Source organism: Dermacentor variabilis, chromosome 4, assembly GCF_050947875.1.
Source record: "Dermacentor variabilis isolate Ectoservices chromosome 4, ASM5094787v1, whole genome shotgun sequence".
NCBI lineage: Eukaryota > Metazoa > Arthropoda > Arachnida > Ixodida > Ixodidae > Dermacentor > Dermacentor variabilis.
The window spans coordinates 23,315,495-23,340,934 of NC_134571.1; the positions used below are offsets into that span (position 1 = coordinate 23,315,495).

Sequence of the window (25,440 nt, forward strand, 5' to 3'; positions counted from 1 at the left end):
CTTTCTCAATGCCGTGATACTCGCGTATGAGTCGTGCACATATCATTTATGAAGCACAGCTCTCTGTAGTTGCTGGAGCTCGGAGAAGGCGATTACAGTACGGCCAAGGAAAAGGTGAAAAAAATTGTCCCTAGATTATTTGCTACAATCAACATCCGATGTGACCATCGCTATCGAGCCAGAGCAGAGCCGGTTAAAGACGTTGGCCAACGTCCGGTGGAGCGTTAATATGAGGAAACAAATACTGAAGCCAGGGTTTGCCAGTCTGAACATGCGCATCCGCGAGGCACGATCGCGGCTGTTTTAAGTGTCCGCCAAATTAATCTTCTCAAAGTTACGTCGCCTAATACAGCTTGTCTCGTCACTAAAGTTACTGGTTACATGTGATTCGTTCTTGAAAAAGAAAACAATATATTTAGAGTGAGCGTAACCGAGTAAAAAAAATGTAATCGATCAATTGCAGTTTGTTAAAAGTAAAGAATTATATCTAATTCGTTGTGCAGAGATCTGAAAGCATTAAAATGCCAAAGCGCTAATTACTACTTCAGATCGAATATTGCATTCAGACGGACACAAAATAAAAATTAAAGCAGATCGCGCGCGCATTGCTGTTTGAAAGCCGCGCCAAGTCGCGCCGGGCCCGGCAGGCCGCCTTGGCCGTGCCGCCGAGCTCGTCCTACGGGCCACCAACCCCTCCGCCCACACAGTGGGATAGAACTACTTCCGTTCTGCTCTCGCTTTGCATTTTGCTGTGCCCGAGTTTCGGTCCGCCTGCTGGTTCGGGGCAATTTCGGAAGTGCCGTTATCGTCGTTGTTTCACTGCTTTGGAAATAAGCGCGTAGTGTCAGCATGTCGAGTGCCGGTGATGATGGAAGTGCCAACATGACTGGCCCTTCGTGAAACCCGGCCAACGCAGCCTCCGGCTCGCCCAAAGCTGCAGGTACTACTCACAGCTCCCCGCGCTCGCGCGTTCCCTTCAACTTGCTTAGGCTTAATATTTTGAAAAACACATGATGCAAAACATTGTGCTTCTCCGCGGTGCTCAATCGACGTCCTAAAAACTCGTTTATTTCTTTCGCGGCCTGCCCAGTCCGCAAATGTTTCCGTGCGGGCGCAAGCGTCGTAAGCGGTGCACTTGATCCATTCAGTGTGCGTGGGCGCGCGCGGATGGGCTACGGCTCATATCGCACCCACGTCTGTTTTCGCATGTCGTGCATCACTTATCTCGACAGATAAGATAACGCGTTGATATAAAGTGAAAACGTTGCATAACTGCAAATAACATCGAAGTTGCCTCCGCGCCTCCGTTCGATGCGCTCCAACGAACGTTTCTTTGCGCCATATCGCACGCCTGAATGACGAACAGCCGATATTTGACTTTTCGTGGCTGCATAGGCTGCGTGCTGCACTTGCGAGTGATGATGTTCGTGGTTGGCTCCGCTTACTGTACGTGTTAATGTTTGACGCGGCACGTGCGCGCCGATGTAGTAGCAGATGGTACGAAACGGGGCTGCTGTAATTGCTTCTGGCGTTTATTCCACTATCTCTATTTGTTTATTTTGTTAGCGCATATTAGAGTCAAGAGACGAGTGGATAACAGCAATGAACTTCTACAGCTACTTGGAAAGGAAAATTGAAGCACGTGTTAGAATAACAGACATGTTATGACATGAAATGAAATGTACAAATGGGTCATTGACTAGAAGCATAGGCTTTGTTTGGATTGACAGCAACTTACATTGAATATTTGCGCACAGCTGTCACATTTTTCAGAAGTATTCACATTTCAAAAGTATGCCAAACATAGCACGGCTTCTTGGCGTAAGATTTGTTTAGAAGTCATATTGCATGTCGTGAAAATTACAGGTAGTGCTCACAAACCGCTCACAATGCACGCACCATTTAGCCTGGTCCGGTGTTAACAACACACAATGACCTTGTCTAGCCAAAGGCTGGATGCACACGCATGAAACATTCTTTCCTCTTTCACTCTGCACTTCTCTGCACTTCTCTGCATTCTAGACAGGATAATAACTTGGTTACCCACTGTCACTTCTGTTAAAATGTGCAATGCCCTTTGTCCTTCTCTCCCTTATTATTCTGTTGTCTAAAGCTTCCAACAAGACAATCACTAAGAAGCTTCAACTACTGCACCAACCCATGCATCGATGATACCATGTGACCCCTCATCCCCCAATTTTTGTGACGCACTGAGGTTGCCCTTGTACATAAACTCTACGCCAATAAATTAAATTCACTTTATGCATTCACTACATTAAAAAACTTATAATTCATTATTTGTTGCACGTTTGAGGAATTGAAGGGTCATACCATGTTTACTGAATCAGCAGCTATCTAACAGAGCAAACTAAGCGAGACAAAAATGTTGACAGTCCTCCCTAAAACATTTGGCGTCCATTTTCACAAACATATGCCTTAAATGCTAAAGTGAACTGCAATTGTGCAGATATCAAGATCTGTTGGAATATGCGCTAAGCTTAAACTGCAATAATGCAAAATACAGCACACAAAAAAATTTATAGATGACGTGTGTCATTTTGTACATTCACTGTGTGTGCCTTCCTTCTTTTTTTTTTTTTTAATCCTAAACATGAATGTAATCCAGCTTGTCCAATCCAGCTTACAACTGTGCTGCAGATATATACTAATGTGAATTGAGAAGTGAAAAGCACCAAAATTTAAGGTTTGGGGGCTGTCTGGTTCTGAATGTGCTAATTCTTACTCAGTTAAAAATGTCAGATGCATGGACATACCACGGCACAATACACAACTAGAACCTTTTGAGAAAGAAAGACGGAAACATGCATCTGTTTTCGCAGTGCTTGATGCTTTTGTTTAGGCACATGTTATTTTAAAATGATCATAGCATTCTTCTCATGCAAGTGTGTCTGTAAGTTGCCCGAAAAATGTCCTCATCACATGATAAAAGGTAGTATCCTTCAGTTCTGAGCTGTGAAAGTTTGCACCACATAATATCTGTGGCACAAAAATTGTTAAACATGATAGAATTTGTGCAAGCTGTTAAATTTTTATGTCATGCTTTCAAAGTGCATTTAGAAATTTATAGCATCATGTGACCTGTGCCTCAAATGTCTCGCAGTTAGATCAATTATTTGGGTGATAGCAACATGGGCAGTGAATTGTATATGAGGCCTTCCGGTATTTTAATCAAGCTTGTGTGTAGAGTGGAAGAGGATGTCAAGGCTGATCCATTAATTATGTACTCATAAAGTTTATGTTGCAATCTTACCGACATAGCACACATGTGCCTGTTTTCCTTTTGTTTACACAAATTCTTGTATTTAGCAATGCTTTATCTTTGCACACTTTTATTACTTTGCTACTGAGGCATCAACACAGCATGCATCCTGGTAACGCCATTAGTCCTCAACTGAGTTGTCCAGTTTTAGCTGCTTTATGATGTTACATTTAATCTTCAAGGATCACTCCCTGATTTACAGATAGCAAATCTTGCTTTTAAAACAAGAACTAACCAGAGGGGACTGTGCAAACTACTAGTACAACTTCAGAAGTATGCTAACTTCAGTATGATGCATGGCACGGACATGGAAATGAGGATGCGTGGCACTTTGTGTACCTTGGTCCCAGATTTGCTGCTGCCAGTGGAACTAGGTGTGGGCTTTTCTTCAAGGGTTCCAGGCTATGAGAGCACATGTAACTTCTTCACCTAGAGATTGAGAGTGGAATGGAGAATCAGATTCACAGCACACACAGAGCAGCACTCAGCCTATATAGTCCTGTGGTCTTTGCCTGTCATCTATTGTGCTTCTTTATGCACAGTGAGATAGGGAGTCCTCGATGAGTGCACAGAAATTGGGTTACAGCAGTGAAGGCACAAGGCATGCACTGCCTGGTCTCCAAGTGAAATGTTGAGCCTCGTGTTGTTTCACACCCTTTGATGACCTCCACCATGTGCTTTTGCCCAGAATGAAATGTTAGTTCTCCCAATGGAGATTGGAGGCATGGCAGCCAGCTGCTGCTGCTGGTGGGTCGTCTGCTGGCCAGTGCTGCAAAGTAACTGACCACGGAGCCAGGGCCTTGGCGGCGGTCATGCGCAGGCACCGCCAGGCAGCCCTGCTGTCCCTGGTGGTGGCTGTTCTGGGCATACCTGCACTGCTGCTGCTCTACCTCGATGGGAAAAGCCAAGGTACACCTACAGCCTTCATTCATACCAGCCTCACTCTTTTTCAAAAAGCATATTACAGTGTACAAGCATGGAAAGGTTGGCTATTTGGCGTATATTTATGACTAAGAAAGGCCAGGATGGTGGAATAGGGCCAAAAGAAGAACAAGTGAACAGACAGGACAAGCTTTAAAGACTCTTTTTCAAAGCAGCAGTTTGTATGATAGATAAAAGACAAGACATCCGTTGTCCTTTGCTCATTCTCACTGTACTGCAAAAAATAGGCTATGAAATTTCGTGAACCTTCATAAAATTCAGATATCATTAGACCTGGTCAGTGTAACACTAACATGATGACTGTTAACCCTGCTTTTAACAATACTGTAAGTAAACTTGCATTGCATGTATGAATGTTTTTATTTTTATTTTAATGCCAAATGAAAAGCTGCAGGTTGACTACTCCTAAATTGACTGTGAACTCTATTTGTGTGTATTGATTTATTGTCCAGTTTTTCTACTGACTTTCATATCTCAAGCTAGCTATATTTTAGGCAGAGCGTCTCCATTCTGACCTTTTTTCTTTCAGTTGTGTGACTATTCATGACTTCTGTGGGCAGTGTCACAGTTCTTCCTTGTTGACAACATTTGACTCTAATTGCTTACATGCATTTTTTTTTTATTTTTTTTTTGCTACAGCACCTGAGGACAATCTACTTGGATTCACAAAAAGAGAGGCAGTCCTTGCCGATCGGGTCCGCGAGGTTGAACAACAGAATCAAATGTTGCGAAGACAACTCAGGTTTGTAAATTTCACTTCTAACACAATATAAGCAAGTGGGAAATTTGGTGACTCAGTGCAGAGAAAGAACAAGCATAGCAAAAAGGTCAAGGCTGGTAATTTTCTTGTCAATAATCAACAAAACAAAAAGAGAGAAACAGAAGAGAAAGCTAAACTGGAATGCACTAACAAGAAACATAGAAAAATTGGAGGACGCTTAAGCTTTGCCTTTAACAGTGGAATGCAAAAGTATTCAAAAATCCCATCAGGGATTTTTGAATACTTTGCATACTATTGAATACTATTTGAATACTATTTGAATACTATTTTTGCATATATATATTTGCATGAATATATTTTTGCATAATATATTTTGCATGAATATATTATTGCAGTTGTCGGCAATCTCACGCTTCCCGGCAACTGCAGCTTATGTAACCATAATGTTTACTGGGAAACGCTCGTGGCAAACGCTATGCACGAAGGCGCGCTTTCTGGTATAAACACGGCCTTTTGCTTGGGCAGCAAATGCACGGAGGCGAGTGCCAGCAGAATGGTGTTGTTACAAAGAACTGAGCTCGGCACACCGCTCTATGAATGGTAGAAATTCTGGAACAGGGGTTTATGTTTGAGTTTCCACCTAACAAAATTATGTTTTCTCGTATATTGAAATTATAATCAGACGCTATCATGTCTGTAGGGTGTCTGTAAGTCATGCTTTGCAATTTTTTTTACCCATTTTACTTTCAGAAATTCAATTATTTCAGTAATGTCATCGTGCTACACGGAAGGCTTGTGTGGTTGGGTATGCGTGGTTCAAAATGATTTCTCGCTCAGAGATGGTAGACGCACGAAGCATACTTCGAATCTTCTGCGACACGGGGCCCTTAATGCCCTCGTATTAAAATATTCAGGTTTGTTTCCTTTAACTCTTGTGGCAAACTTTGCAGTCACATTTCAAATGTCAAGTAATTTTTACACTGTGTTATCACAAAGTATCAGACCTGTACCTTGCTTTGTGGCAGACTTTGCAGTGAGATCTCGTGAAGTAATTTCTACACTATTGTCACAAAGCATCAGTCCTGTACCTTGCTTGTGCATACTCCAAAGTTTGATCTCTTGTGAGTTCTTCAAGGAACCCTGTCTGAAAAGTGAGACATAGAGCTTGAAATTTAATTTGTTTTCTTTGCAATATATATCTTTAATCTTTAATTCTTCCATCTTGCTCTGTTGCATCCTTTCATTATCGTAAACTGTTGAGTGAATACTGTATTTCTCATATATCTGAGCTCCTTATTTGTATCATACTAGCCTTCCACTTGCACTGTACTGGATTGCAGGCTATGTTTACAGAGTAAGCCAATCAGCTGTAATTTGCAGGAAACTCAACAGACTTGCTTGCTACATTTGATGGACATGGTAGTCGCATTTCATAGAGTTTGCAGATGTTCTCATGAACTTGGAAAGTTCCACATGTTTGAGAATAATTTGAATTCTTCATCCTGGTACCTCATATAGCATGCGAGATGATTTGAGATGTGGGACTTTACCAGTGTGCCACTTATTCATGTAAAAAAAAAAAGAATGTGCAGCCAAATATGAACCAGAATACCTAGTTCATAATGAAATGGTTTCTCGTCACTAATGGAGGATGTTTTACAAATATAAAATTCTAATTTGTGGATGTCTGGTACTTTATTTTCTGCTTCTGTTAGTGCAGTTGTTGTTCTCGCAAGTATTACAGTGTGCAGATTGTGGCACTCACTCATGCATTTCTGTTCTGACATTTTCTCTGTATGTTATACATGAGGTGCATTGTTATTTTTTACCCTGGTTCTTCGTGTTACCTGCTAAAACTCTTGTGGAATTGACATTGTGGAAAAGTAAATAAATCCCTTACTGTATGGCTTCTCATAGCAGCAGCTTACACAACTTATGCAGAGAGATACTTTAACTTTAACAGCAGTTATGACCTATGAATTGGGCTAACCATATAGATTTGTTCGCACAGTCACTTATTCGTTATGCTTTTGTTCAGACATGGTGCAGTGTCACATAAATATGGAGGTACTGTCTGACCTCGACAAATCAAACCAACAGTTATGTGGTTTTAAGCTGAGCATTGTAACCACTACTGCTTCGGTCAAACGAACAGATAACACTTTCATTGGCCACTGACAAACACTGACAGTTTTCCATTGAGTTTACCTCGTGCACCATATAAAAGTGGCCGATCGAGATGTGGTGCCCATAGAGCTTCCTACAAAAGTTACTAGTGGGAACTCTGGCACTATGATTGTTCAGCTACCATGGGAATGATAGTTGGTACATGGATTTGTCCAATATTTGTGTTTATGGCTTCAGGCGTTCTTGTGGCATACACTTTTATCTCCTATTTTCCAAAGAATCCGACTTTTATGAACATGTGAAGGCAATAATTCCTGTGCAAATGCATAATTATTAGGCTGTGTTGCACTTATAATGCCGTGTTTTGCTAAAGTTGAAAGGCCATTTGAAATCCAGAAGCAGGTAGTTTAGGTAAATACATGTACTGCCAATCATCCCTATATTGGCTGAACTGCCACACTTCCAGCTCCCGTAGACACCATAGTGCCATAGTTTCTTCCAGTAATTTTTTTAATAAACTCTGTGGTGGTGCCTACAGTGTTCGTGTATGTGTATTGTGGCATACTTTTCTCTTACTCCACCAGTGTTTACATTGCATTACACAGCACATGCTGTTTGGAGATTCACAAGTTCATGTAGGAAATGTACAGAAAAAGGAATGCACCAGGAGTTATAGCAGGTTCACTAAATTTTGCATGGTGCAGGGCTCACTCACCAAACGTGCCTGGACTGTCCAGATTGCCAGTGGATGGCACTATGCCTGCTCTGCCTCCTCCTCCTTGCAGTGCTGAATGCATGCATATGGATGCAAGCTGTGTTCTTCAGAGTGCTGAGGAAGCTCCTTCAAATGGCACTGGAATTCTCTCAAAGTATTCTAATAGTACTGGGGAATTCACAAGATAACATGGGAGTCTCTAAACAGTCGGGGGCTCATAGTAGCTGCATTTACGTAAAATTGGCAGCAATGTATCACATTTCTCGATGCAACAAGGTAATAGTATGTAACAGTGTGTACGTGTGGCACATCCTGCTTCCTCTGAAGCAAGCCAGAACCAATTTCTGACGAGTGAATTTTGTGGTAAGTAGAGGAGAAGCTCGTGGCAAGAGCTGTATAACTTTTCCTTTCTCCCTTTATGCGATATGCCACTGTTTACATGTTTGCTGCGATGTCAGACAACTTACCCATTTCAATCTACTATCTCTTGGTGTGTTAATGTGATTCGTCTTCCTAGCTCATCATCGCCATTTGCATTGGTTGCAATGTGCTAGAAATGGGATGTGCCACTGTTGCATCCATGTATATGTGGCTGCTGTTGGCAGTAATCCTTTGCTGTGCAGCTTTTATGAGCATCGTGTGCTCAGCCAGCTGTGATTCTCTTTGCAGCCTTTCACGGCAACAGCTCATGCAGCTGATGCAGCGAGAGGCACACAATGGCTCCGACGTCAGCCTTCTGCCCTGTCCCACCCGAGGTGGTAGTGAGCTGCCCGAGGTGCCCAAGTGTGAGGTGCTCCAGGTTGCCATTGTATGTGCTGGCTACAATGCCTCCCGCTCAGTCATCACCCTGGTCAAGAGCATCCTCTTCTACCGCAAGAACCCCCTCCACTTCCACTTCATCTCGGACGCCGTGGCACACCTTGTGCTGCAGACACTGTTTAGGAGCTGGAACATGCCTGCAGGTTTGTCTTGAATGGCTCGCTTTTACTGTGAGTGGCTGTTGAAGGAAAAGCAAAGATGCATATTATGCTACACTGTGTTTGTAGATTACACTTCTTTGACACCAAACAGCTACTCTTGTCACGAGGGCAGACTCGGTAATCCGTAAGAGCGGCAACAACGATAGAGAGGTGGCAACAATGCCCTGAAGATTTACATCAGTTCACCTTGACGTTATGAATTATGACAGCATCTCCTTGGGTCCAGTTAATCGTTTACAGTTCAACCTCGTTATAATGAAGTCCCACCAGACATTAAAATACTTTTGTTGCATGTGATACCCATTATAAGCATATATTCATTACACACTGGTATCAGCGAGAAACATTTTAGATTTATTTTGTCATATTTGATAATTTGTAATACTCATGTTTATTATATAAATATTTGACTGTGCTGGTAACACTGCCTTCAGGAGCATTTTAGTGCACTGCCCACAAGAGTGCTAGGACGAAAGGACATGCTGTCAGCAAAATTACATGCAAAATTTTTCGCATTGCAAGCTTTGCATAAGTACTATGCTGCAAAAATATTTTGACAAAGGCATACAGGTAGGCAAAGCAGCAACAGCAATTGTATACAGTAGACTTCCATTAATTCAGTTTTACAGTTAATTCGATTCCAACCAAAGGATCCAGCCACCACCCATGCATTTCTATGGACCTAAACTTTCATTATTTAGCTCCCAAAACTGGCCTCCGCTGGATAATTCTAACTTGACCAGTCAGCAGGTGTGTGCCTAGCCCCTATGGCAACTGCACTAATGACCCCTTTAGTGACAGCGTCTGTCTCGGCAGAGCTCTGGGGACACTGAATGCATTTAACACATGTCATCTCCCATCACAAAGGCCTATCTTCAGCTTGCCCCAGGAACGTTTTCATGCAGTAACCAACTGTAACCCGGAATGTCTGATTATAATAGTTACCCAATTCTAACATGTGCTTTCTTTTTTCAAGAAAGTTGGATCAATAATTGCTTGCGTGGTGCAGTCGGCTAGGAGACCAAAACCACCTTTGCGGCGTTTATATGCTTTACCGCATGATATAAATGCACTGCGTCGAGGCTGACTTTAAGAAACCGACTGCCATTCTGCAATGCATACCCTTGGCCATTTATCTTGCTAAAAATCGGATGTGCATTTTAGTCCTGCTTTGTTTAGGAGCTTTAATGTCAATTATACGTTAGTTTTCTACTTTGTAATCATACAAAGTAGGCATGCATTTTATTCGGGAGTGCATTAGACTCGTGCAAATACTGCCGAACACTCGGTGGCATGTTCTGCTGTTTTTTCTGCATCTTGCTTAATTTGGCGTGCCGGATAATTCGATTGATTTCCATGGTCCCGTCAGGATCAAATTAACAGAAGTCGACTGTACTATACGATACTGGAGCACAGCATAGGATTGGGGATTAAAGCTGCTAATAGCTTTGTATAATTGTGTAAGCGCTAATATGTACACATATCTGAGCTTTTCTTTTTCAAATTTTACAGCTTCCATTTCTTTTTTTAGCTGTTCTCTTTTTTCTGCATGCACGCAATTGTGATGAGTATGCCTTTATTCTGTCTTAGGTACATCTTTTATGTGAGATTTTTGTCTGATGCCTCCTGAAGTTGCCATTTACCCCTGTTAAAATCATCCGCTGCATGCTTCTATTCGGTGAATGTGGGTCCTGCCTGAAACTTGGGGGAAAAAGAAAGAACAGGAAAGAAAGGAAATTCTTTGCTGCCTGTGCATTGTAGCGATCTGGTTATGGAGGTGCAGTGTGCATTTGTGCATACAGCCATTCCTAGTGTGGCGCATCCCAGAACACAGTGTGGTTCAGTTCAAGTTAGCTCAAGCCAATTAGCAACCAATAATGTTTTAGAACATTAATCTATTGGGTTAAATGCAATTCTTTGACCCTGTAGCTTGTAACGTACCTATCATTTCTAGCAATTAAAAAAGAAATTATTTTGGTGATATTGGTGATTTGCAGTTTGGCTGGTACCCAAGGCTGTCGCGACACTTGCCACCGTCAGCATTCTTTGACACAAAAGAAAATATAAAAGAGTGTAAAATAAGTGAGCTAGATTTTTCTTAGCTTTGTTCTCTAGGTGCTTCTCCAAGTGTGCATTACTTTAGACCTAGTGACTTCTTAAACTGTAGTAAGCCTGGCATTTGCGTTTGTTTGCAACTTTCATTTTTATTTTAAGATATGTACATGCACATGAAAGGACTAATTAATTTTGTAGGGGCCATATGAGATATGTAGAATACATACTGTGCACTTATCATTTATACATACTCTGAATGTATGCACTGCTTTAGCCTCAATGCATAGGTGTGAATAATTCTGGATGTAATTTCTTGAACATGTTGCATATCTGTATTGACCACCTTTGGAAGGCTGCTAGTGGCCATTTAGTAACATTAAATGCGGACATGTACATATTTTGTACACAGTGGAGGTGAGCTTCTACCTAGCTGACAACCTACAAGGAGAAGTGTCATGGATTCCAAACAAGCATTACTCTGGTGTCTATGGGCTTATGAAGCTAGTATTGCCCAAGGCTCTTCCAGATAACCTTGACAAGGTGAGTATGGTTTCCACAAGTTGTGGGGCGATGCTGAGAGCATATCTGAAAGTGGAATTTGTTAGACTGCTTTGTTTTTACCCAAGTTTTCGTTCTAAACACAATTATGTATTGTAGCAGCAAAGACTTGAAGTAAAAACACCTTGTTTGGCAAATAAACCTGTTTAGCCACATATAGATTACTCTTAACTTTCTTATGCAGAGACATATACACAATCAAACATCACCATGTTGAAGCCCACAAAAAAATTATGTTGATGGGCCTTCTCAGTAGTTCATTGATTAAGCTGTCCATGCTGTGAGATTTGTTGATTAGGCATTTGGGTATGCGTTCATTAAAATGAAATGGTGATGTACTGGAGTGTTTTGTTGAAAGCTACTGACAGAAATGTTACAAATTAAATCTAGACACCTCGCCTGCAGCATCCCCCAAGGTCCAGGCATTGCTGAGATATGACGTTTCTAAAATATATGCAATGATAGATCCAAGTGAATGGCTCAGATCATCAACCTGCTGCCATTTTTCTGTGAGGAAACAGCTTACAACACATTTGCAGCAACTGCACATATCTAAGAGCACTGACTGTAAGAAGCCATCTGACATAAGGAACAGCCGGTGTGCCTGTATGAGTTATCTGCTATGCCAGCTTTCTCTGGCATAGCAAGATAATCCTCTGTGCAGTTCATCATTTCTTTATGAGCAGAGCAAGCTGTGCTGCTTTATTCTAAACAGGCAGAATATATGCGTAAAAATCATCTGGCTTTAGTTTTGCTCTGCTCTGAAAGTTCTTTCTCTTTTCTTTATTTTCACACAGGTGATAGTACTGGACACAGACATCACTTTTGCATCAGACATTGCTGAGCTGTGGAGAATATTTCACAAATACACCTCCAAACAGGTAAGCAAATTCTTGTTTTATGTGTGTGCAATTTGTTTTCTTTAGGAAGCAGCATACTGCTGAATCAGTTTGTTCACTGATAGCCCATGGAGACAGACGTCACATCAGGCGACTGCAGAGGCACGTGAGCTCTTGACGATGTGGAGATACGTACTGGCATCTATCTTGCCTGGCTTTTAAATGATTTAGCATTAAGTGTGCCTGTTATCTCAGTATAGTGTCATTGTACATCAGTTTTGTAGCTCATATGCAAAGGAAAGGCCTGAAGTAAGCACAGATGTGAAAATAACCTTTCTTTATGTGGCATCCACTAAGCTTCACCTGTATATGAGAAAGCTCAACCCGATGGCAGTGGTTAATGTAAATAAAGTTGGCAGGCAGAAAAGGCAACCATTCCATTGTCGACTATACTGCAACTTGCGAGTTTACTTCTGAAGAGGTTAGCTCCAAGCATTATTTGCATAAACATGCCAGAATCACTGCAAAATTTTGCTCAATATTATTAGACATATTATACATGAATACATGATATTTAAAAAATTAAGGAAACTTTAAGGAATCAGGAATCATTTTGTTTGTGACAATTCAGTTGTCTGCTTTGTAGAAACGTCTGATAAAGCACTTGCGATGCCACCTATAATGTGCCAATTTAGGGAAAACCAGAAAACTGGCAATTTATGTGCTAGGGTGGCGGTTGAACTGACTGTTGGCACCGTGAAGAAAAAAAAACGATTGTGTGTATGGACAGACAAGTGGCAACCCTGTTCCCGGCTCTCTGCCACATGTGTCCGTTGAAACAAGACATTCGCGGGTAGATAGAGATATGAGTAATCAGTAGGAGTTGAACAAGTGATGTCACAGGCTGGAGCCAATGTTTAGACAAGGGATATTTGTCTTGACTTGCCCCAAGGAAGACAAGTCTTATCAAAACATTGACTCCAGACTTGGACATCTCTCATTCAACCACTGCCGGTGTCTCCTTGAAGCACTTCCACATGATAATTATGTTGACTTTCATCTGATAAAGATTAAGCCCATGCAATAATGTGATCTTGCAGCTTGTTAATGGCAGCAGTAGTGGCGGCCCATCGCCTCCTCTATTTTGTCAATGCCAGTGCAATCGCTCGCGCCCCAATGGGAGTTGTTGGTGCGCCTTAGTTCAGTGAGTTGCTGCGATGCGACGCTACCAAGATGGTACGACTGATAGGTACGACTGTTTGCATCATGCGTGCGTCTGAGCGCACGCCGCTGTCATTCTGGTGGAGCTGCAGTAGACGCTTCATCCCTGCCTCTCTAAGGTTATCACATGTCTGTCAGTCTTTCTCTGATTTCCGTCATGAGGCGCCACCCAGATGGTACTCTCCCCCGCAACCGTAAAGTAGGCATGAACCCTATCCGACGGGGGAGAGTAGGAAAGAATGATAGGAGAGGGTGGTGAATGGTCGGATCGGGCGCATCTGGCTGGCATTTAAAAAAAGAATAGAGGAGGCACTGGGCTGCCAAACTGAAGAGCCTTTGAATGGTTTGCTCTGGCTAAGATATGGTGAAACTGGTCAGATTAGACCTGAAGGTTTCGTGCCATTTCTTATAAGGCACCAGTGTGCTCCTGTTGGCACATTACTGTTGCATTTCCTGAATGTCTCTTGTGAATTACAATACTTATGGCAGCTGAGGCAGGAAACCTGCAATGATATATTTCAGAGCACCTTTTTCAGTTCTGTAAGTTGGCTGCCTTGCAAAACTCTGCAGCCACTATATACTCTTGTTCATAGGGTACATTCCTACATCAAGCATGGTGCTCCCTTTTATTGCCCCTTTCTTTCTCTCTTTCATACACTAATCAATAAATCTGGTTTCACCTCTGCTTAGAATCCAGGGCTTGCTGATAGGCTAGTTGATCCTTGGTAAACAGTAAAATTAAAAGAGCGCAAGGACACAAACCTGGAGCGCTTGTGTTGTTCAGTCTTGTCCATGTCATTTTTTTCACTCTTCTTTTAATTTTACTAAACAGGGTGATCAATTCTTGTCCTTAAGCTAGATTATTTGAAGAGGCGGACATTACTGTCACAAGAAATAAAAATGCATGTCCAACTAATTAACAATAATTCACAATTAACTTCTTAATTAATTACTTTTCCGTACATATTGCTATTTACATATTGTAGCTTTGTAGCCAGTGAGTTTGCAAGACATACCCACTTGAAATGAAGCACTAGGATAACGTCAATTTCGAGATATTTCTCAAAGGGTGAGAAAAAAATACATGGGCATTTCAATTACTTTTGTGCTTCAATACATGGAAGAGCGTTTTGTTAAAATGTGGAACAACAGTGAACTTTTACAGTGACTTTGGTGGTGCATATCTCCAAACTGGTTTAATTCTGGAAATTCACTCAAACTCATCAGCTACAATTCGTAATGGCAACATGTGCCATTTAGTAGTTAATTAAGAAGTTGATTAGTGATTTTTTAATTAGTTGTATATGTGTTTCGATTTCTCGTGAACGTAATGGCCGCCTCTCTAAACATTCCAGCTCATGGATTAGAACTCCGTCATGTGCAACAGGCAATTTTTAAAAATTCCAGAAAACTTGGAAGTGATCACCTCGTATACTATTCTACAGCTAGCATTCCCCAGCACCTGTGTTCCAGAATGTACTAAAAAAAATGTTGAAATTCAGAAACGGCTTACAGGAGCCTGATGGCATTCCCTTTCACCTTTGATTTTAAATGCAAAAGTAAGGCTGCTTATTAGCATTCTCAGTGTCTGCGTGGCTTTCCATATTGCAACAAGAGCTAGCCATAGCATTCTTCAGAGCACAGGTAGACTTATACAGTTAAACCTCCATATAATCACCTTCAGTATAGCAATATTCTTGATATAACTAAAGTATTTGACTTCTTATAACTTCTTGTTCTTAGAACACTGTATTTTGAATCTCAATGCAACAATGTGTGTTTACGCGAGGTTTCAATATGCCAAAATTTTGCTGCTGCCACGAAAGAAATACCGAGGTAATAGATGTTTGGAAACTGCCGTGGGCACAGAAGGTCAAATGGTTGAATTATATGCGGTTGCTTGCGAATGAACCTCTCAAATCATGTGATGGGGAGCGGCCGCCATAGCAGTGGAGCGTCATCACCAGTACTGGTGAATACAGCTGGTCATGGCCTCCAAAATCTTGCAGCATGCGGTGCCTTGACTTCGTATGTCATAACTGGCAAGTGAAGTGTCGTCGCAGCGTATTATGCATTGATATCAGTGTATTCTATGCCGCATGTTGTTATTCTGAGCCTGCATTGCATCAATACCTGATTTGGTGTTTTCATTGTGGCCAATTATCCCTGCCTCGTGTGGCAATAACATGTGATAAACATGAGTAGCGGTACTAGTAGCAAATGTGAGATTCTACCATCATATTGCATATAAATACTAAGGGTGATAAGATCTTATTGTGCGCTGTATGCTATGGATGGAAGGGAAAACGTGCAAGAGTTAGCCGAGAAGAATGATAGCTTGATGTGCACCATATTTTCACATGTTGCTTGCATAGAGGGAGGCCGCTCGCCCCCCTACCTTTTCTTTAGCGCACATCATCCTCTAGCCCAATGGCTGCCAGCGTGCATACACAGCTGGTTGCTCTAGCTTGGATGTAATCTGCAGTGGGTGCAAAAAAATAGTGAGGTCGGCTGATATGTCGCCACATATCAGCCGCCGCTACGGAGTGGATGTGAAAGCTTCGTAGTCTGTCCTTTGTACCGCCGATGTGAAGATATTGTTGACAGCGCATGGAAGCGTATCTTTCATCGCCAACTGTCAAATTCAAGAAAATTAACTTTCTTTTTCTTTTTCATTGAAATTTGTTCTTATCGCCCGACAATTAGGCAATTTTTGCCACCCTTTTCGTGCAATAAAAATTTGTCGGCGGCATATATTTTTATTTGTATAAAAGGCGAAATCTCGCTATTAAAACATTTTAATACATAGCGAAATAAAGTGCCAATTTTATCGACTTTGTTATATTGAGGTTAAACTGTAATAAAGTTTTTTTTAAGTCTTGCAAATTGAATTCGATTCACTTTCTGTGCAGTTGTGCTCTGCTGCCTCCATAACACTCTCCACGCTTTCCAATTTTCTTCTAGGCAATTGGTCTTGTCGAGAACCAGAGCGACTGGTATCTAGGAAAGCTATGGAAAAACCATCGGCCTTGGCCTGCTCTCGTAAGTAGATAGCTTTATTCACTAAAATAAGTATATGCACTGCTTTATCTTGTATTGGCTACATTGAATTACACAAAGCATCCTGTGAAGTGTGCAGTAATTCGCAGAACACCATTACGTGTTTTGTTTTTTTACTAAACAAAGTTTTACTGTAGTATCTTGGGGATCGTGCCTTGAAGATCATACAAATTTCTGTAAAGTAACTTATAGAGCTTTAAAACAGTAATGATTTGTGAGGCAGTGCATGGCACAATTTTTCTTTCATAACTGTTGGAGAGCTTCTTCTCTTTGCAGCTGTCTTTAGCTAAAAGTGTTGCCATAAATCAGTTCACCTTGTTGGTTTCATTTATAGTGTCCCATTTACTTATGCGTGGTCTATACTCGGCGACGACCTAAGAACTCAGTACAATCTCTGCCTGCAAAAGCGCGCATTATCTTCCCTGTCTGTCTCCATGCTACAAAACATAGTTCTAGAGAGGCTATGATATTGAAAGTAGTCTTCACCTTGATGTCATAGGAATGAGCAAACATAATTGGCTAGCACATCTATACAAATTCTTGAGTTAGACAGTGGTGTATTTGCCACTGCATTCTTAGGTTGTCACCAGGTATAGAGGCATGAATGTACAACGGAATTGTTGTATTCAAGTGGAAGGTTTTTGAAGGTTTAACAATGTGAATACCTTTGGTCAAGTTGGTACAGTGACCAAGAAAACATAGCAACAGCAATAGTCACACACACCAAGGAAGTGTAACCAACTTTTCTGTGTACTCAGCATTGCAAAACTTGTTCTGATCCATGCAGGGGCGAGGTTTCAACACAGGTGTAATTTTGCTGCGACTGCAAAGGCTACGTGAACGCAACTGGATGCAAATGTGGAAGCTTATCGCCGAGAAGGAACTTATCAGCATGTGGTTTACTTCATTGGCTGATCAGGTGACTACTGGTCCTAAACATCAAATAAATAGTCCAAGTAGCTATAATAGTTCTTTGTGTGTCACCTGCTTATTAAACACAGGTGACTACCTTGTTAGTTTATATAAAAGCTTCTGTGTTCACCAACATACTAACAGACAGGTGTGTCTTAGTTGCTCAGTGTGGACAGCAGGAATGTGTAGAGGATATTGGTCACCTGCTTACTCACAGTTGAATATTCTGTTAGCTTACAAAAGCAGCTGTGTTGACTGAAATTCTGACAAACGGGTGTGCTTTAATGGTTGAGGGGACTGCTGCCAACAAATGTGTTACCTTAATTACTGGTGCAGACTTCTAGGCTCACCTTAAAGCAGATAGTTTGCTAATTTTATAGAACACATTAAATTTATATTGTCACGAGCCAGCGCTGAAAAAGAAGTGACTGGAACGCGCGCTCGGCAAGAGGCGGGCACTGAAGAAGAAGTAGAGACTGAGGACGCCGGCTTGAGTTTTTTGTACGTCATCTTGTACAACTGTCTGTCTCGCCGACGCCGGGTACATCTTCAATTGACTTTTCGTGACAAAACTGGTGGAGGTGCCCAACGTACCCTACTATTGAAAGGTGCTATTTGTATTTTATTAATTTTCTTGTTTAGTTATAACTAGGAATTAAATTTTTCGGCATTCATTTCGCTCAGAAAATTCTGCACTTATCAGCGTCTGTTTTTTTTTTTTTTTTATAGTACTGCCTTTTCTATATTTTAGGCCCTGAGGTGTGTTGAGCATATACTTCGCAAATTGTTTCTTTATAGCCTCTAGTGTCTCTTGCTTGCTTGCCACCATAGAGAATCGTCATCATCGTCATCATCAGCCTGGTTGCGCCCATTGCAGGGCAAAGGCCTCTCCCATACTTCTCCAACTACCCCGGTCATGTACTAATTGTGGCCATGTTGTCGTTGCAAACTTCTTAATCTCATCCGCCCACCTAACTTTCTGCTGCCCTCTGCTATGCTTCCCTTCTCTTGGAATCCATTCCGTAACCCTTAATGACCATCGGTTATCTTCCCTCCTCATTGCATGTCCTGCCCATGCCCATTTCTTTTTCTTGATTTCAACTAAAATATCATTAACTCACGTTTGTTCCCTCACCCAATCTGCTCTTTTCTTATCCCTTAACGTTACACCTGTCATTCTTCTTTCCATAGCTTGTTGTGTGGTCCTCAATTTAAGTAGAACCCTTTCCGTAAGCCTCCAGGTTTCTGCCCTGTATGTGAGTACTGGTAAGACACAGCTGTTATAAACATAGAGAATAGTGAACAGTTAACACTGAAGTCTTTTGACAGCTCGCTCTTAAGGTTTGTGTTTAGAATGCGGACCACAAACCAAAAAGAATGAGAATCATCACTTAGCCACATATTGGTACTCTGGTTGCGCTCCATTCTGCATTGCCATTTCTCACAGAGACATTTTCTATGTGCAGAGAACAGTTTTTGTAGGTCACTGCGCGTGGCCTAGTCCGTGACGTTGACCAACACGTTCACTTCAGGGCCATAGTCTTTATCTTCCCGCTACCAGAACAACAGCGACTTTAGATGGACAATGAGAATCTGGTGCATGTCGCACTATACTATTCCACTTGAATCCACTCAATTTGAACTGCCATTTGAATCCTGCTGTTCTGTACCTATTGCAGTAGCACTACAAAGAAGCACGAGTGTGTAGAAGGGGCATGCAGGTCTGTATGTGCTATGTATCGGTGTGCTCACTAGGAGTGGGCGAGTGTTGCGTCTATATCAAATTGCTCGACTTAGGTCTGCAAAGAAAGATGAGGGCCCCGCAAATTCTTGGAATCTCGCTCTATCCACAATGGCCAGTCCAGCTTGTGCGTTTTAATGTGCGTTTTCTTGCTGTGGTCCTTGGTGTGTTTGTGCCCACAAGTTGGCATGCACTGATAAAGGTTGCTGCTTGGAGGGCATCACTTTTTATCCCATTACCACATCCCACGCAGGAACAGCGAGGAGGAATGGACTCATATGCGCGCAAAACTCCCTTATCCAATCTCCTTTGTCATGATGCGGTTGGAGGGGCCCCCGGTATCGGGCGAGGTTCAGGCAAGGCTGGCAGGCCCCACAAACGCAGGAGATTTTCTACTGGCCGAGCATGAGCAGCCCAGTGCTATGAGCCATGACAAATTCTTCAATTCTGCCTTTTTCAGTTTAAACCAAATTCCTAAAATTGGAATCAGCAGGTAATTTTCGGCATTTATCGGTAAAAAACAAAAACTCCAATTCCTAGTTACAATTTTGTTCCAAGGCCTATCATTTAAGTTATTATATAACTAATTTCCAAGAAACTGCAGTTCAGTTTTCTTATGTTTATTCCTCAAGCACATTGTTCTGCAAGTCATAACTCATACATGATGGGAACTTTCAGTTTTATGCCTTCAGTTGTGTCTAAATGTTCATATGAAGTCTATCGTCACTTTATTTGTTTCTTGAAGGATATCTTCAATGCTGTGCTAAAGCAGCACACGGAGCTCCTGTTTCGTCTGCCATGCCAGTGGAATGTGCAGCTGAGTGACAATACTCTCAGCGAGGTGAGGGTTTTGTGCTTTTCAATGAATAGATGTACACTTGGTTGAGGCTTGTTGCAATGCTCTCGTCTACTGTAAACCAACCCTAGCAAGTAGAAGATATACAATCCACCTACGAAATACTCAGTTGTAAAGCCATGCTGTGAAGTGACTACGAAGGTCATTGTGAGTCACTTATTGTGAGCCACTGTTGGGTTTGCCTTCATAGTTTCAGGTGTTTATTGCAGTAAGTCCAAAGAAGTAAAGACCTTAGTTTGTGAAACAGTGTAACAGCAGTGAAGTGCATTTTACTTGTGTGCTTGCACATGCCTGTGCAGTCATTGGTTTGCCGTCAAAGGTGACCATATGTTCTATGGCTCTTAGAGCAAATTTAGAAGTATATTTTGGTTGTATAAGCTGGGTTCACAAGGTTGCGTTTTGTTCGTCTTTATTGGGAGTTTGCTGAGGAACGTAATCACTTTTTGTCACAGGGCAAGCATCTGTGAAAGCACACGTAAAAGGAAAAGGAGCTTAGACTTGTAGCAAATATAAAGCTTGCATAACTTGCGTAATCCTGGCATTTTCTACGTGAATTCCTCTTGCACATCTAACACTATAACGCGTCTTATAACACAACAAAATACCTTGGCAAACACGGGGAAGGCAGGAGATGGAAATTCAAGATGATGAGCAAAATGAGAACAAGGTGAAAGCAGGAGCCAACATTTCGACAAGTGGACTTGTCGAAACGTTGGCTCCTGCTTTCACCTTTTTCTCGTTTTGCTCATCGTAACAAGATACCTTGCATCATGATCTTGATATATTCAGCTCTACTACTTGCTCATTATCTGGCTTCTCTCTTTGTTTTAATCTTTTTTTTTTTTTGCTTTGTACCACTGTTGTTTGAGATATTCTGTTTTTTTTTTTTCGGTTTTATGTTCTTTGTGTAACACAAGTGCACCCTTGTTAAGGCATAATGCTGTTCTTAGGCACTTTCAGAAAATAAATAAATAGTTGAAATGAAATGAAATGAAATGGGAACAATATTACACAATCAAACAAGAGGCATAACTACTAAAGAGGCTTTACTAAAAGGTATAACTTTCGTTTGGATAAATTCAAAGTTACAAAACTCAGTCATTTCAAACATAACAAGCATTCATGCTATCGCTTGACACTAAGCCAGTCGTGCCGCGTCTCAAGATGCTTCCCGTGCTGTCTCACTATCTTGTAAAAAATTTACCCATATATTTCACTGAGCCTGTTTATGATGCCGTAATTATTAAAAAATGGCACAACATTGAGTTGAATGCCAATTACCCAATAAAAATCTAAGCATTGTGCTTAAATTTGCACACGCATTTTTACGGCTCTTCTGGTTTGGGATTAGGAATAAGGAGGGCTGCCTAGATTTAGGCAGTGCTTACGTTACATTATATCAGCCATTTCAAGATCCTGCCCCAAAGTCTAATGGTCTCTAGCCTACATTCATAGCGAAATATTTAGCGCGTGCAATCGACAAAGACACAATGAAGGGGGACACACATGCATACAAAATTTTGTAGCAGTCTTGCTTGATATGTGCTTGTCGAAATTATGGGCTCTTACAGAGTGTTTCACTTGCTCTTCTATATGCAGCTGTGCTACTCCGAGGTGCAGGAGCTAAAAATAATTCACTGGAACTCGCCTAAGAAGCTCAAAGTCAAGAACAAGCATGTCGAGTTCTTTCGCAACCTCTACCTTACCTTCCTCGAATATGATGGCAACCTGCTGCGACGCGAGCTTATTGGTTGCAACGGCACGACTTCCTCATCTGCCGGTGTGCATGCCTCTCACGTGCAGGATGCTGTAAGTGACCACCACTTAGCAGCTTGCCCTAGCTGCTCAGATTTCAAGTATTGCTTTGTATAATAACGTTTACAAAAAATCGCATGTAAATTAAAAAGAAATCAAGTGCAAGGATGCATGGCCAGTGAACATAAAAAATGTTTAGTAGCAAGTGGCATCATGGTATAATCACCAGAAAAAAAAAAAGAAAGCTGGAAGTTCCAGTTTTACCTGCATATTTATTTTGCCACTCTGAAAAGTTTCTTTTGAGTTTACAGGCTCATCAGCATTTAAATCTTGCACATTTGCAGTCTGTTTGGTAGTACTAAATTTGGCATACATATTTCCTGGCTGTCCAGTTGAAAGGGAAGATCACAAGCATCTGAAAATCCATCCATCAAAATAGTCTGTTAGGCCAGTAGTTGAAAAGCGCTAGTAGTTACCATCTGCCATGAAAAATTAGGGGACACAAAGCAACAGTATGAGGGCTGTGAAGGCAGATTGGCAGCACTAGCCCGCTCTACTGACCAAGTTAGGTTTTTCTATGGCAAGCAAATGAACCTGGACAGTGCTGGCACCAAATGTGTTATCATATAAAATAGACTATAGAACATGATCATTGTGTGAGGTTTGATCATGAATGAGTTGCACTCTCAAGGCAGTTTTTTATGTTGTCATGTTAGCCATGCAGGTCACAGTGTAGTTGGTTTAAAGCTTTCCTCAGAGTCATACAAAACAACTTAATCATACTATGTACTTTATTGAGAAACTAATAGAACTGGAAGGCCATTGCCAAACATAAAGCAGTGCTATGCAGCACTCTTGCCTAGAAACAGAGAGCCAGGTATCTTGTACTTATCTCTGCCATAAGATGCACGAGAGGTTTCAGCGAGAGAGACGTACAGCGGAATCTCATTGATACTATGTTTACAGGAACTGGAAAATAAAATGTGTCACCCGAAAATCGTATTATCCAAAGCAAGCTCCGAAAGGTTTGAAAGTAGCCGTACTCGGTGACAAACTCAATAGCAAAGTGTTGTGTCTTTGAGTGGAATAAGGGTGGAAAGAAATAATGTGGACAGGACAGACACTCACTTTCGACTGAAGTTTAATGAATAGTTTTCAAGGAAGTGGTGGTGGCACGCATGCACAGTCAGAGGGCAGATACAAGGCTCATGCAGATTAACATGCAAAAGTTCCAAAGAAAAACTAACACTGTTATCCATCAACGGGATAAAGAAATAAGTTATCTCAGTAGGTGTTAGGCTCTTTTAGAACTTTTGCATGTGAATCTGTATGAGCCTTGTATCTGCCCTCTGACTCCACATGCGCATCCTTACCGCTTCCTTGGAAACTATTCATTAAACATCAGTTGTAGCCCAGACAACACACAGACATGCTAAAAATGTTTGATAGATGTCCCTGCAAGGAGGTTGAGGAGATTCCAGGGAGGTTCCTAAAGTGTCTTACGCTAATCCAGAGAACCTCCCATGTGAAACACCGAAAGACGCCCCATGGAGGTCCCGGACGGGTCTTTTTCGGTTGTTACTTGGATGCGGGATGGAGGTTATATTCCCGGCTCAAGATGTAAAATGGATGTCATTTGTCATGCTTGTTCTAGGCACATGGTGGCCTTTACATGCAAATGAGTGGAGAAATAAAACTTGCACACCTTTATTGCAATTTCATGAATTTTGCAAACAGTCATCAGGCCCCAAGAAAACATAAACATCGTGCTACCACCACACCACCACCGGAAGTGCTAATAGGGCAAGAATGGGGAAATAATCAGCACAATCCGGCGAAATTTGCGTGTTACATTACTGACAGGGAAGAAACACAATATTTATAATTTGTGCAGGAGTAATTGGCCCTCAAGGTGTGCATAAACTTTATATGTTACCAATATATGGTCCATCAGCGTTTTCGGTTTAGTTACGAAATTAAAAACAACTAAATGCACAGTGTATTGGGCCATTTTAGGCCATTTTGTGCATGTTTCAAACTTGCTGCCGGCCAACTCTGCCAACACATCACAATAATGTCTGCATTTGTGCATTTGTTGGGACTTTGCCGAGTCCTATGTCCCATGGATGGCTGCAGAACATCTTTCATAGGATGTGGAACGTCAGGTTTTTTTTTTTTTTTTTTTTCATTCGCAGGACGTTGTGTGTTGTCTGGGAAGTGAGTGTCTGTTCTGTCCACATCGTTTCTTTCCATCCTTATCCCGCTCAATGATACAACATGATGCACCAACTGGCCCAACAGTCAACGCTTCTCGATAGCAAAGGTTCGGAGGGTGTCAAGTGACGCTGATCCACATAACACGTTATGTGGAGCAGCATCACTTGGTGCCACGCAAACTGCAGCGAACGCACTTTTATTCAGCAACGTTGAAATAGCTCGTCAATTTACACTGAACTTTCTTTTTCTCAATGTCCATAAAAAAAAGTTCTTCTGGAAGTCAAAAAAAGGAAACCGCCATTTCTTCAACTGAGCAGCGGCGCACCTCCAGTTGGTGTGGCCACACTGTCGCAGCCCCGTTTTACTGCCACCAGCACGCTGCATGCATTCTTCCTCTAGTGTGGCTGTGGCTTGACACGTTGTTTGTGGGTTATTGGAATGTTATTTAAGCTAGTACACTGGAAAATAAGGCTTTGAGGAGTTATAGAAATACCCACAAATGCCCACTTCTGCCGTTGTATTATCCGAGTTCAGGTGAAAACGCGACCACAATAATTGTATAAAAATACATTGCTCCTATGTTGGCCGGGAAAAGAAAGAAAAATGTATTAGGGAAAAATGTATTATGCAAAATCATATCAATGAGATTCCACTAAATATATTAGTGCTTCAAAATTCCTTGGTGAGCTTGTAGAATTCACTTACATTGTGCATATGACTTAGTGCGGCTGCTTCATATATTTTTGATGACATATAGATGTTTACGAGAGTGCTGAATGTGCAGGCAACCTGTAGCATGCTAGGATTACCTATGTGTGTATGCAAGTACATTGTGAGTGTTCAGGTTGTGAGCCGGTAGCAGTATTTTGTTTAACTGTAATTTGATATAGTATTGCTTATTGGTGGTTTGTGCAAGGCTTTTTTTTTTTTTAACTGACGTGTATGTCCTTCTACAGTTGAATCTGTTGGATGAGGACGACCCCTGCTATGACTTTAGGAGAGCAAGGGTTGCCCAGCATCGCACACACCTCTACTACATTGAATATGACTATGAGCCTGTGAGTACCTCTGTCTGTGCCTCATCTCTTGTATGGAGAGCCCTAATGACTGTTTTGAGCCAATGTGAGAGTAAGTTAGGTAGTGTTGCACTTGTATATAAACCTGTATTTTCTACCTAAGATCTGTGGGAAGATATCAATATTCATTTGACTCAAGGGACATTGATTTTCACTAATTTCACTTAATTTTAATTTACTAAATTTTCACTAACTATGATCTCAAAAGTGCACTCATCACTGCGCCTTCCTACATCTCATCACGTGGTGATCATCGTTTTAAAGTTCAAGTGCCAAGCTGCCGTACCAACTTGTACTTTCATTCATTCACACCAAAGATGTCATTGGAACGGAATCACTTCCCCACCCCCATTGCCAGCAACCCTGATCAATCTACATTCAAGAC

At 41.6% G+C, this 25,440-nt stretch overlaps 1 protein-coding gene across 2 annotated transcripts in view; it reads left to right on the forward strand.

The window, feature by feature from the left end:
- Nucleotides 1–693: 693 nt before the first annotated feature.
- Nucleotides 694–25,440, forward strand: part of LOC142578801 (xylosyl- and glucuronyltransferase LARGE2s-like) — a 34,409-nt gene continuing 9,662 nt past the window's right edge. Inside the window, exons 1-11 of one of the 2 annotated variants that reach the window (XM_075688387.1) lie at nucleotides 694–940; nucleotides 3,969–4,189; nucleotides 4,862–4,964; nucleotides 8,455–8,747; nucleotides 11,230–11,360; nucleotides 12,176–12,259; nucleotides 16,403–16,480; nucleotides 17,286–17,417; nucleotides 19,897–19,992; nucleotides 21,607–21,816; nucleotides 24,936–25,037. In XM_075688387.1, coding sequence (XP_075544502.1) covers nucleotides 4,093–4,189; nucleotides 4,862–4,964; nucleotides 8,455–8,747; nucleotides 11,230–11,360; nucleotides 12,176–12,259; nucleotides 16,403–16,480; nucleotides 17,286–17,417; nucleotides 19,897–19,992; nucleotides 21,607–21,816; nucleotides 24,936–25,037 — 1,326 coding nt within the window. In that variant the 5' untranslated portion in view covers nucleotides 694–940; nucleotides 3,969–4,092. Of the gene's footprint in view, nucleotides 941–3,968; nucleotides 4,190–4,861; nucleotides 4,965–7,763; nucleotides 7,940–8,454; nucleotides 8,748–11,229; nucleotides 11,361–12,175; nucleotides 12,260–16,402; nucleotides 16,481–17,285; nucleotides 17,418–19,896; nucleotides 19,993–21,606; nucleotides 21,817–24,935; nucleotides 25,038–25,440 lie in introns of those variants that run through there. The other variant, XM_075688388.1, reaches the window with a different exon arrangement.